General features: G+C 38.7%; 1 protein-coding gene across 8 annotated transcripts in view; it reads right to left on the bottom strand.

Annotated features, from left to right (window-relative positions):
- Positions 1–14,246, bottom strand: part of CDKL3 (cyclin dependent kinase like 3) — an 82,482-nt gene that overhangs the window by 33,475 nt on the left and 34,761 nt on the right. For 4 of the 8 annotated variants that reach the window (XM_023195961.2, XM_023195952.2, XM_023195955.1 and 1 more), the window contains 2 exons: positions 3,068–3,180; positions 935–1,074 (listed from right to left, as the gene is read on the bottom strand). In XM_023195961.2, coding sequence (XP_023051729.1) covers positions 935–1,074; positions 3,068–3,140 — 213 coding nt within the window. In that variant the 5' untranslated portion in view covers positions 3,141–3,180. Of the gene's footprint in view, positions 1–934; positions 1,075–3,067; positions 3,181–14,246 lie in introns of those variants that run through there. The other 4 variants (XM_023195991.1, XM_023195972.1, XM_023195983.1 and 1 more) reach the window with 2 other exon arrangements.

Raw genomic sequence — 14,246 nt, 5'->3', positions numbered from 1 at the left:
TATGTCCCTAACGGGGCTAAACTAAATGTTAAAAGGCAGTGATAAACATAGTAAGTCCTTAGAATTTCTCCAGTTTTTTTTTTTTTTGAGACAGAGGCTCTCTCTGTCATCCAGGCTGGAGTGCAGTGGTCTGATCTTGGCTCACTGCAACCTTGGCCTCCAAGGTTCAAGTGATTCTCCTGCCTCAGCCTCCCGGGTAGCTGGGACTACAGGTGTATGCCACCATGCCCGGCTAATTATTTTGTATTTTTAGTAGAGACGGGGTTTCACCATGTTAGCCAGTATGGTCTCGATCTCCTGACCTCGTGATCTGCTGGCCTCGGCCTCCCAAAGTGCTGGGATTACACCCGTGAGCCACCGTGCCTGGCCCATTTCTCCAGTTTATACCTAATTATCATTAAAATAGAGATAAATTAAATATAATGAACATAATTATCTTAGGGGGCGTTCAGCTCTGACAGTCTATGAATTTTAATTTCTCTGTACTAAAGACATAACTTTCTCCAGATTACATTACTTTAGGAATCCTTTTGGAATTTCATTAAAGTGATAATTTAAAACTATTATAATTTATGCAAATTTCTCAGATATAAATTCTTAATTTCTCAACATACATGAACTGGCTGGGCACGGTGACTTATGCCTGTAATCCCAGCATTTTGGGAGGCTGAAGTGGGCAGATCACCTAAGCTCAGGAGTTCCAGATCAGCCTGGCCAACCATGGCCAATATGGTGAAACCCCACCTCTACTGAAAATACAAAAGTTAGCCGGGCACAGTGGCAGGCGCCTGTAATCCCAACGACTTGGGAGGCTGAGGCAGGAGAATCTTTTGAACCTGGGAGTTAGAGGTTGCAGTGAGCTGACATTGCTCCAATGCACTCCAGCCTGGGTGACAGAGCAAGACTCTGTCTCGGGGGGGAAGAAAAGACATACATGAACTATATCTGCCAACAATCCATTAAGCTTTGGATATTTTTTTCTTGCGTTTTTGGGGTGTTGAACTTGAGGAAGAACTACTCCAGCAAAAATGGGGCTCTTGGAAAAGAGATTCTGCAAGTGAGGTGACAAATTGCCTGAAAAGAGAAAAAAATGTATATTTTAAAAACAGAGAAATTAGTCTATAATCAAAATAATCAAATTGCTATGTGATCTACATTAGATACTAAAAACTGATACAAGGAAGAATATCAATTATGTCTTTTAACTTTTTGAAGTTGAATAAAAACTATCTGAATATGTCATAAAAAATTGAGGTTTCCTCAGTTATCTGCTGATAGCCCACAGGCAACATAAGATATAAAACCACCAGGTTTACTTGCTTTTCCCAAACTATAAGACATAATATGTAATGCTGTCAGAAAATGCACTTTCCAACTTTTATGCATTTCCATGTGGGTATCCAAATGATTTTACTATTAAGTGTTCATCAGCAAAATACATTGAAACCTTACTCAAAGTAGCTAAAATATTAAAGGTATGTAGAAATCAAAATATTGCAAAAAAAGAAACAAGGCTAGAGAGTAGTAGCAGAATGGAAAGAACTATAAATATGAGTGGAGGGAACTAAGTTCTAGCAGTTTTGCTATAACTAGTTCTGTGACCTTGGGTAAATCTCTTCCTTTATGTGCTTGATTTTCTCATCTGTGAAATGATAGGATTAAACCCCACCATCTAAGGTTCCTTCTGATATTAATCTCTTAACCAGAACTTCTTAAAAGACACAAAAAAGTGAGGTGTCTTAAGGCTCTAAACTATATCTTAAATCAATAATTATCCAGATTTCACTGTTTTTAGAATTGGTCATAGTATCTTCCTCATAATCCTGTAATTACAAATTTATGCATACCTTCCCCACCACACAAACAGCTCCTCAAGCTCCTCAGTCAGGAATAATAAAAAATAAATCTTAGCCAGGCACGGTGGCTCACGCCTGTAATCCCAGCACTTTGGGAGGTCAAGGCGGGCAACATGGCAAAACCCCGGCTGCACTAAAAATGCAAAAATTAGCCGGGCATGATGGCACGTGTCTATAGCCCCAGCTACTCGGGAGGCTGAGGTGGGAGAATCACCTGAGCCCAGGAAGTCGAGGCTACAGTGAGCCATGATTGCACCACTGCACTCCAGCCCAGGTGACAAAGTGAGACCCTGTCTCAAAAAAATTAAAATTTAAAATTAAAAAAAAAAAAAATCTTGAAATAGCACATTCAAGGCTAACCATCATAATGTTTGGGTGGCCAAAGCAGATCATCAAATAATTAAACTCTCATCAAATATATTCTTTTTTTTTTTCTGAGACAGAGTCTCATTCTGTTGCCCAGGCTGGAGTGCAGTGGTGTGATCTCGGCTCACTGCAACCTCTGCCTCCTGGGTTCAAGCGATTCTCATGCCTCAGCCTCCTGAGTAACTGGGATTACAGGCGCTTGCCACTACACCTGGCTAATTTTTTTTTTTTTTTTTTGTATTTTTAGTAGAGATCGGGTTTCACTATGTTGGTCAGGTTGGTCTCCAACTCCTGATCTCAGGTGCTCCGCCTGCCTTGGCCGTCCCAAAGTGCTGGGATTACAGGCATGAGCCACCATGCCCAGCCTTCATCAAATATGTTCTTGAATAAGTTATTTAGCTATCTGGCTGTATATTATCGTTTTCTTTAAAAAGAAGGGTGGTTTCTGAGTAAATAATTAATTTTCTATTTCCAAGTGCTTTAAAAAAGCATCTGACTCAACTCTAATATTTGAAGTCCTTATATAGAGGTACAAATATTTGAAAAAGCCTAATTTAAAAACAACTTTTAGACAAATTAAAGTACCTTCCTATTGTACTATTCTTCTTAGCATCAACAATCAACATATGGCTTAGTTATTTACATCCTAGCAAAGAAAATATTATTTGCAAAAACAGAGAATTTTCTGCCTTCTTTATCAGCCCAAGGAACCCATCTGCTGCCATCTATCAAAACAATATGCTTCCTTGTTCTTATACAGAACAGCTAAATGTGAAAATCAAGCAGAATTGATCTGGCAATATTTATTTTAGACATGTAACTCATGCTATTTCAGTAATACCTACCCACTTTCAAAACAATTTTATGGAGTAAATCCAAATCAGAGCTACTACGAAGATAGGGATTTCCAGTGGCCATCTCAATGATCGTACAGCCCAAAGCCCAGATATCCACAGGTCTGAAACAGATCAGGGAAAAAAAAATCACTTTTTCATGTAGAAGTATATAAATATATTCTTAAAAATATGTTTAAAGAAAGCCAAAGAAACAAGTGGTATCATCTGTAAGTTTTGTTTTGTTTTTTTTTCTAGACAGTCTTGCTCTGTCACCCAGGCTGGAGTACAGCGCCGTAATCTCAGCTCACTGCAAACTCTGCCTCCCAGGTTCAAGCAATTCTCCTGCCTCAACCTCCTGAGTAGCTAAGACTACAGGCACATGCCACCATGCCCGGCTAATTTTTGTATTTTTAGTAGAGATGGGGTTTCACCATGTTGGCCAGGCTGGTCTTGAACTCCTGACCTCGTGATCCACCCGCCTCAGCCTCCCAAAGTGCTGGGACTCCAGGCATGAGCCACCGCTCCCAGCCCATTTGTAAGTTTTTATTGTAGATCATATACCAACTTTATAAGAATTGGTAACTGCTATATTGGTGAGACTATCAGAAAGAAATAGTCCCAAGTACTGTTCTGGGAGTGCAAACTTATATGACTTCTTTGGAAGAAAAATTGGCAAAAGCCACCAAAATTGAAATTGTATATGCTTTTGATTGTACAATTTTAATCGTAGGAATTTATCCTAAGATATACTCACATGTGTGCACAAATATAAATTACATGAGAATTTCACTGCAGCACTGTTCGTGGAAGAAAAAGATTGCAAACAACCTAAATATCCACCTATAAGGGAATGGCTAAGAAAATTTTTGTACCACCCCACAATAAAATATTATTCATCTGTTAAAAATGATGAGGTCTGGCCGGGCACGGTGGCTCACGCCTGTAATCCCAGCACTTTGGGAGGCCGAGGCAGGCAGATCACAAGGTCAGGAGTTTGAGACAAGCCTGACCAACATGGAAAAACCCCGTCTCTACTAAAAATACAAAATTAGCCAGGTGTGGTGGCACATGTCTGTAATACCAGCTACTCAGAAGGCTGAGGCAGGAAAATTGCTTGAACCTGGGAGGCGGAGGTTGTGGTGAGCCGAGATCGCGCCATTGCACTCTAGCCTAGGCAACAAGAGCAAAACTCTGTCTCAAAAAAAAAAAAAAAGAAATTGATGAGGTAGATCTATCTATATGTGCTGAAATGGAATGATCTCCAAGATAAATTGTCAAATGAAAAAAGTAAATTCATAAAAGAAATCAAAGATCTAAATAAATGGAGAGATACTCCTTGTTCATCAATAGGAAGACTCAATATTGTCAAGATGTCAGTTCTTCCAAGCTTTATGTAATGAGTCAATACAATTCCTGTCAAAATTCCAGTAAATTAAAAATTGATAATTATGTGAGGTAACACACATATGTAAATTAGCCAAATTTAGTCATTTTATAATGTATTTATACCTCGAAGCATCATGCTGTACACAATAAATACATACAATTTAATCTGTGAATTTAAAAAAATCCTAGGAAACAGTTTTGTAGATATTGACAATTGATTGCAAAGTTTATACGAAGAGGCAATAGACCCAGAATAGCCAACACAATTTGAAAAAGAACAAAGGTTGAAACTACTTGACTTCAAGATGTTTTAAACAATAAGCAAGACAGTATGGTATCGGTGAAAGAATAGATAAACAGATCAAGGGAACAGAATAAAGAACCTAGAAATAGACTTGCACAAATATGATCAACTGATTTTTGACAAAGGAACAGAGGCAATTAAATTTAAAAAAAAAAAAGATAGTCTTTTCAACAAATAGTGCTGGAACATACAAAAAACTAAATCTAGACACAGATCTTACCCCTTTCACAAAAATTACCTCAAGATGGATGATAGACCTAAATATAAAATGAAAAACTGTAAAACCTCTAGACGATCACATAGGAAAAAATCTACATGGCCTCGGGTGATGAGTTTTTAGATACACCACCAAAAGTATAATTCACAAAAGAAAAAATTGATAGGTAGAACTTCATTAAAACTAAAAATTTCTGCTCCATGAGAAATACCATTAAGCAAATGAAAAGCAAGCCACAAACTGGGAGAAAATATTTGCATAATGAACTTGTATTCAAAATACATAAAACTCTTAAAATTCAACAATAAGAAAATAACCCAATTAAAAAATGGGCAAAATAAACAAATAGACAATTCACCAAAGAAGATACACAGATGGCAAATAGGCATATTAACAGATGCCCAATATCATATGTCATCAGATAACTGCAAATTAAAACAATAATGAGATACCACTACACACCTATTAGAATGCCTAAAATCCAAAATACTGACAACATCAAATGCAAGTGAGGATGGCAAACAACAGGTACTCTCATTCACTGCTGGTAGAAACACAAAATTATACAGTCACTTTGGAGGACAATTTGACAGCTTTTTACAAAGCTAAACATAGTCTTACCATATGACCCAGCAATTGCTTTCCTTGGGATTTACCCAAATGAGTAGAACACTTCTCTCCACACAAAAACCTGGACATGAATGCTTATAACAGCTTGCTTCACAACTGCCAACACATGGAAGCAATAAAGATGTCCTTCAATAGGTGAGTGGATAAATAAACTGTGGTACATACATATAATGGAATATTATTGTTATTATTATTATTATTATTGAGACGGAGTCTCGCTCTGTCACCCACCCAGGCTGGAGTGCAGTGCTGCGATCTCGGCTCACTGCAAGCCCCGCCTCCCGGGTTCATGCCATTCTCCTGCCTCAGCCTCCCGAGTAGCTGGGACTACAGGCGCCCGCACCATGCCCGGCTAATTTTTTTGTATTTTTTAGTAGAGATGGGGTTTCACCATGTTAGCCAGGATGGTCTCGATCTCCTGACTTTGTGATCTGCCTGCCTCAGCCTCCCAAAGTGCTGGGATTACAAGCATGAGCCACCACACCTGGCCTATGGAATATTATTTAGCAATAAAAGAGAAGTGAGCTGTCAAGACACCAAAAAAAAGGAGGAACCTTAAATATATATTACTAGGTCAAAGAAGCCAGTCTGAAAAAGCTACATACTATGTGATTCCAACTATATGATATTCTGGAAAAGCCTAAAGTACAGTAACAGTAAAAAGATCAATGGCTGCCAGGAGTTTTGGGAGAGGGAGGGAAGAATAAAAATGAAGCACAGAAGATTTTTAGGGCCATAAAATTATTCTGTATGATACTATAATGATGGATACATGACATTATACATTTATCAAAACCCAGGAAATACAACACAGAGTAAACTCTAATGTAAACTATGGAATTTAGTAAATAATGTATCAATATTGGTACATAACTGTAACAAATGTACCACACTAATACAAGATGTTAGTAATAGAGAAATGTGTGGAGTAGGGTGGAGGGGACATAAGGAAACTATATTTCCTGTTCAATTCTTCTGGAACCTAAAACTGGTCTAAAAATTAAAGCCTCTGAATATAAACAAATAAAACGTGGCAGGACTTGGTGGCTCATGTCTGTGGTTCCAGCTACTTGGGAGGCTGACACAGGAGGATCACTTGAGCCTGGGAAATCAAGGCTGCAATGAGCCATGAGTATGCCACTGTATTCCACCCTGTGAGAGAGAGTGAGACACTATCTCATAAGTAAATAAAGAAGAGTGGGGAGGGAAACCAAGATTCTATACTATGTATATAGTATGCTCCTATTTCTGTTCAAAAGGAAGGAGATGGAGAAGTATGTGTATGTATGTGTGTATACTGCTAGATAATGACCTAAGAAATAAAGGAATTAATTATAATACATACAGTTTTTCAGATCTACATTATAACCATGGACGATATAATAGTAACTTATAAACTTGCTTATTTCACAAGTTTTAAGAATTTAATGAATATTAATAAATTGTAGTGAGAATAAATAAAATTAAGACCAAGTTTTGGATCTTTTGGTGAATACACATATGTGTATGTTCAGCTTTAATTGTTATTTAATAACAGTTTTCCAGAGTGATTGTACGAGTTTACATTTCTCCACCAGTGTATGTGAGTTCTAAATGCTCCACTTTCATTGGTATTTACTGTCTTTTTTCAAGTTAACCATACTGGTACCACCTTGTGATATAAGTTTGCATCTTTCTGATGACTAATAAAAGTATGAGCTTTCACATTTTTTAAAAAACAAGTTTTAACTCTCAAGCTTTAAGTTACTTATTATTATTACTATTTTTTCTTTTTTTTTTTTTTGAGATGGAGTCTCGCTCTGTCGCCCAGGCTGGAGTGCAGTGGTGTGATCTCGGCTTACTGCCATTCTCCTGCCTCAGCCTCTCAAGTAGCTGGGACTACAGGCACCCGCCACCACGCCCAGCTATTTTTTTGTATTTTTAGTAGAGACGGGGTTTCACCATGTTAGCCAAGATGGTCTCGATCTCCTGACCTCGTGATCCGCCCGCCTCGGCCTCCCAAAGTGCTGGGATTACAGGCGTGAGCCACCGTGCACAGCCAAAGTTAATTATTTTTAAATACTCTCTCCACAGAATGCAATTTCTACGCACCTCCTCCACTACCAAAAGAGACACTAAAAACATTCCTACACAAAGCAGTTCGCTTTTCCCCAGCTTGACCTGAAATTTCAAGGTAAGCCATTATCTGTAGAAATTTAAAGCATTATCTAGGCAGGCCTTTCAAAGAGCAATAGAAGACAGACCATGTCTAGTTAATTATCATTGCAGCAGTAATCTTAAAGGGATTTTCTGAAATATGAGCAAGTCCTAGTTAGCTATAGAGAAAACCTCTCCCCTTCACTTCAACTACAACATTTTGCAGAAAAAGAGCTGTCCAGTAGAAAAAACGAAAACAAAATTAACCTACTAAGAAAAGTAAAGATATTAGACTCAAGCCTTGATCAAGAAAAGTAGATCCAAAAAAGCTTAGGTTTAACATGCAGGGGTAAGGGAGGATTAAAAAAACAAACATGAACTTCTAGCATGACAGAGTGAAGAGATCAGCTGACCTACTATCTTACTAGTTTATCATTGAAACTGGTATTTTTTTTTTTTAAGATGGAGTTTCATTCTTGTTGCCCAGGCTAGAGTGCAATGGTGCAGCCTCAGCTCACTGCAACCTCTGCCTCCTGGGTCCAAGCGATTCTCCTGCCTCAGAATTATTTTTTAAAACACAAATATTTAAAGCATATGTATATATATACATAGTCCTTGTAGTCCTGAGGCTAAGCATAAAATGAAGATTTATTTATCCCCTAAAAACTATGCACTTCAGTATAAGAAAGATGAGTCTGTGTACTTGAACCAAGACAACTTTTTCCTTCCCCACTCTCTGCCTGATGAGGCAAAGACTCCACTCTAGGGCTCCCTCTTCCTTCAGCTCCCAATTGAAGAGCTTTCTTCTCAGGAGAAGTGGAACTTCACCATTTCTCATCATTCTCCCAACTGCCTGTTGCTGAGGCTAAGTTCTGGGTGATTAGTGTCAAGAGGAGGGAGATACTCCTCCTACCAGCCCCTGTTCGTGGAACAATGGTTCTACCTTGAATGCAGTGCAGAGAATACTGGGGCCCAAATTGCACTTGCTCCACTCATAAGGCAGAGGTTTCCTGTCAGGAAAAGCAAGCTGAAGGGACCTCAGGTTGCTGCTCTCCATATCTCACTAAGTAGCCAGCTCTTAAGAGCAGCAATATAACTTAGAGAGAAAATTACGATGAATTCAACCCAGATCCAGAAACTGGGCTCAGAGATTTTGCCTGGGGGAAGAAGCAAACCATAAATTAGATGGCTCCTAATCTCTTTCAAAGGAACTGACATCATTTGCTACAGAGTGTAGAGAAGTTCCAAATGAAAGGTGTTCTCAACAATAGTACAGAATGTGGTAAAAGACAAATGGGTGGAGATTCATCCATTTAACGAAGCTACAGTCTAGAGTATAAGTCAGCTAGTTTGTGGGAGAGAACCATGGAATAACACAGATGCTTTCCTGGGGTCAGGACAAATATTAAATATTGAGCACAGAAACTACTCCTTCAAAGGAGCCACAATTTGATTGGAACAGTCTGTAGAGCTATTTAAGTCCCAGGGCAATGTTGAAAATAATAGAGCAATAAGCTATCAGTGAGTGGAGTTTAACAGCTAGGAGTAGCCAGGGAAAGAAAGGAAGATAACCCTACCAATACCACTGTCATCTCAGAGTGACTGTGGGCTTACCCAAAACCATGCCTCCCTGAGGAGCAACTAAAAAGGTTTAATACTGTGTGTGTGGGTGGGGGGTTGGGACTATTGGCCCCATGAAAATAATTCAGCTAGTCTCCATGATACAAACAAGCAAATAACAAGTCCCAGAAGGAGGGGTCCCATACCCAGAGTTCCCACAATATGTTATCTAAAATGTTCAAGTTCCAACAAAAATTACACAGCATGCAAAGGAATCTATGAGATATGACCCGTACACCAGAAAAAAAGCAGGCAACCCAAACTGCCTATAAGAGTAACTGCATGCTGAATTTGGCAGAAAAATATTTCAAAATAACAATCATGAATATGTTCACAGAACTAAAGGAAAGCATGATTAAAGAAGTAAAGAAAGATATAATGACAGTGTCACATCAAATATTAATAGAGAATATCAATCAAGAGATATAAATTACATATATGTATAAAGAAGAACCAAGTGGAAACTCTGGAGTTGAAAAGTGCAATAACTGAAATTTTAAAATTCACTAGAGGAAATCAACAGTAGATTTAAACAGGCAGAAAAAATAATTCATGAACTTGAAGACAAGACCAATAGAAATTATGTAAGCTGAAGGATAGAAAGTAAAAGGAATGAAAAAAATAACAGAACCTCAGAGAAATGTGAAACACCAAAATATGTATACTGGGAATACAAAAATGAGTGGAGAGAACAGAAAAATATTTTATAAAATAATGGAGGAGGCCAGGCGCGGTGGCTCACGCCTGTAATCCCAGCACTTTGGGAGGCCGAGATGGGTGGATCACGAGGTCAGGAGATAGAGACCATCCTGGCTAACACAATGAAACCCCGTCTCTACTAAAAATACAAAAAGATTAGCCGGGTGTAGTGGCAGGTGCCTATAGTCCCAGCTACTCGGGAGACTGAGGCAGGAGAATGGCATGAACCCAGGAGGTGGAGCTTGCAGTGAGCTGAGATCGTGCCACTGCACTCCAGCCTGGGTGACACAGCGAGACTCCATCTCAAAAAAAAAAAAAAAGGAGGAAAACTGCCCACAATTATTGCAGAACAATAATCCACAAATACAGGAAGCTCAACAAACTCCAAGAACAAAAAGCACAAAGAGATCCACAAACAAACACATCATACAAGACAAAAGTCTTGAAAGCAGCATGAGAAAAACAAATCATCACTTACAAGAGAACTTTGGTAAGATTAACAACAGACTTCTCAATAGAAACAATGGAGACCAGTAGATTGTGGTACAATTCAAAGTGCTCAAAAAAGACCTCTCAACAAAAACGCCTATATCTAGCAAAGATATCTTGCAAAAATGAAGGTGAAAGTAAGACTTTCCAAAATGAACAAAAACTGAGAGAATCTGTTGCTAACCAATCCACTTCACAAGAAATACTGAAAGAAGTTCTTAAGACTGAAAGCAAGTGACCCCAGACGGTAATTCAAATCCACAGGAAGGCCAGGTACAGTTTCTCATACCTGTAATCCCAGCACAGTTGAGGGCTGAGGTGGGAAGACTGCTTGAGGCCAGGAGTTCGAGACCAGCCTAGGCAATATAGTGAGACTTTGTCTCTACAAAAAAATAAATTAGCTGGGTGTGGTGGCACATGCCTATAGTCCCAACTATTTGGGAGGCTGAAGCAGGAGGATTGATTGAGCCCAGAAATTTGAGGCTGCAGTGAGTCACAATCACTCCACTGCACTCCAGCCTGGGTGACAGAGTGAGATCCTGTCTCAAAAAAATAAAAAATTCACATGAAAAAACAAAGAGCACTGGTAAAGGTAATTATGTAATTATAAAAGGCAATATAAATGCATAATCTTCTCTTTTCTTCTGTTAATTTTAAAAAGCAATTATATGAGGGGACTTCAAAAAGTTCATGATAATGGAATTAACAGATAAAAATTAAAATATAAGCTTCATTCTCATTAGCCGGGCATGACAGCATGTGCCTGTAATCCCAGCTACTTGGGAGGCTAAGGCAGGAGAATTGCTTGAGCCTGGGAGGTAGAGGTTGCAGTGAGGTGAGATCGCACCACTGCACTCCAGTCTGGGCAACAGAGTGAGACCCTGTCTCATAAAAAAAAATTAATAATAATAATAATGATACCCTAAGAAAAAATAAAAATATAAACTTTGTTTTCAGTGTAAGATCCATAAGGTTCAAGATACTTTTGTAAGCAGTGATACCAGCCATTTAGTATGTCCCTAAAGAACTGAGTGTCTTGGGAATTTAACTCCATCAATGTAGTCCTTTTTACATTATTAACTGAAGAAAAATGGTTGCCCTTTACAGATATTTTAAGATTAGGAAAAAAAAAAGAATCAGGAGGAACTAAATCAGGACTTTAAGGTAGATGCCTAATAATTTCCCACCAAAATGTTTATAAAATTGCCCTTGTTTGATGAGAGGAATGAGCTGGAGCACGCTCATGGTGGAGAAGGCACTTCTGGTGAGGCTTTCCCAGATGTTTATTTTGCTAAAGCTTTGGCTAACTTTCGGCCAGGTACAGTGGCTTATGCCTGTAATCCCAGCACTTTGGTAGATCAAGGCAGGCAGAGTGCGTGAGCTCAGGAGTTCAAGACCAACCTGGACAACATTGTGAAACCCCATCTCTACAAAAAGTACAAAATGTAGCTGGGCATGGTGGCACATACCTGTAGTCCCAGCTACTCGGGAGGCTGAGGTGGGAGGATCGCTTGAGCCCAGGAAACAAAGGTGGCAGTGAGCCAAGTTCCCACAACTGCACTCCAGTTTTGGTGACAGAGTCAGAAAGAAAAAAAAAAGCTTTGGCTAACTTTCTTGAAATGTTCTCACAAGAAGCAGATATTATCATTCTCTGGCCATCCAGAAAGTTAACAAGCAAAATGCCTTCAGCATCCCAAAAAAAAACTGTTGCCATGACCTTTGGTCTTGACGGGTCTCTTGCTTTGACCAACCCACTTCCACCTCTTGGTAGCCAGTGCTTTGTCTTCAGGATGATGTTAGTAAAGCCAGGTTTCATCATCTGTTACAATTTTTCAAAGAAATGCTTCAGGATCTTGATGCCACCTGTTTAAACATTCCATTGAAAGTTCTGCTCTTGTCTGCAACTGATCTGGGTGCAAGGGTTTTGGCATCCATCAAGTGGAAAGTTTGCTCAATTTTAATTTTGCAGTCATAATTGTGTAAGCTGAACCAACTGAGATGACTATACTGCTGGCTATTGTTTCTACTATTAATCATCGTTCAATTAGGGCAATCATCCCCTTCAATTATGGCACAAACAAGAGAAATGTTTTCCTCACAAATTGATGTGAGTGGTCTGCTGCTGCAGGCTTCATTTTTAACATCATTTCCTCCTTTCTTTCTTTTTTTAATTTCATTTATTTTTTAATTACTATACTTTAAGTTCTAGGGTACATGAGCACAACATGCAGGTTTGTTACATAGGTATACGTGTGCCATGTTGGTTTGCTGCACCCATCAATTCATCATTTACATTAGGTATTTCTCCTAACGCTATCCCTCCCCCAGCCCCCCAGCCCCCAACAGGCCCCAGTGTGTGATGTTCCCCTCCCTGTGTCCATGTGTTGTCATTGTTCAACTCCCACTTATGAGAACATGCGGTATTTGGTTTTCTGTCCTTGTGATAGTTTGCTGAGAATGATGGTTTCCAGCTTCATTCATGTCCCTGCAAAGGACATGAACTCATCCTTTTTTTATGGCTGCATAGTATTTCATGGTGTATATGTGCCACATTTTCTTTATCCAGTCTATTATTGATGGACATTTTGGTTGGTTCCAAGTCTTTGCTATTGTGAATAGTGCTGCAATAAACATATTTGTGTATGTGTCTTTATAGTAATGTGATTTATAATCCTTTGGGTATATACCCAGTAATGGGATTGCTGGGTCAAATGGTATTTCTAGTTCTTGATCTTTGAGGAATCGCCATACTGTCTTCCACAAAGGTTAAACTAATTTACACTCTCAGTGTAAAAGCGTTCCTATTTCTTCACATCCTCTCCAGCATCTGTTGTTTCCTGACTTTTTGATGATCACCATTCTAACTGGCATGAGATGGTATCTCATTGTGGTTTTGATTTGCATTTCTCTGATGACCAGTGATGATGAGCATTTTAAAATATGTCTGTTGGTTGCATAAATGTCTTCTTTTGTGAAGTGTCTATTCATATCCTTTGCCCACTTTTTGATGTGGTTGTTTTTTTTTTTGTAAATTTGTTTAAGTTCTTTGAGATTCTGGATATTAGCCCTTTGTCAGACAGACAGATTGCAAACATTTTCTCCCATTCTGTAGGTTGCCTGCTTCACTCTGATGATAGATTCTTTTGCTGTGCAGAAGCTCTTTAGTTTAATTAGATCCCATTTGTCTATTTTGGCTTTTGTTGCTATTGCTTTTGGTGTTTTAGTCATTAAGTCTTTGCCCATGCCTATGTCCTGAATGATATTGCCTATATTTTCTTTTGGGGTTTTTATGGTTCTAGGTCTTACATTTAAGTCTTTAATCCATCTTGAGTTAATTTTTGTGTAAGATGAAAGGAAGGGATCCAGTTTCAGCTTTCTACATATGGCTAGCCAGTTTTCCCAGCACCATTTATTAAATAGGGAATCCTTTCCCCATTGCTTGTTTTTATCAGGTTTGTCAAAGATCAGATGGTTGTAGATGTGTGGTGTTATTTCTGAGGCCTCTGTTCTGTTCCATTGGTCTATATATCTGTTTTGGTACCAGTACCATGCTGTTTTGATTACTGTAGCCTTGTAGTATAGTTTGAAGTCAGGTAATGTGATGCCTCTAGCTTTGTTCTTTTGGCTTAGAATTGCCTTGGCTTTGCGGGCTCTTTTTTGGTTCCATATGAACTTTTTTTTTTTTTTTTTTTTTTTTTTTTTTTTTT

The sequence above is a fragment of the Piliocolobus tephrosceles genome, chromosome 4 (genome assembly GCF_002776525.5).
Source record: "Piliocolobus tephrosceles isolate RC106 chromosome 4, ASM277652v3, whole genome shotgun sequence".
Lineage (NCBI taxonomy): Eukaryota > Metazoa > Chordata > Mammalia > Primates > Cercopithecidae > Piliocolobus > Piliocolobus tephrosceles.
This window is presented reverse-complemented; position numbering and strand designations above follow the sequence as displayed.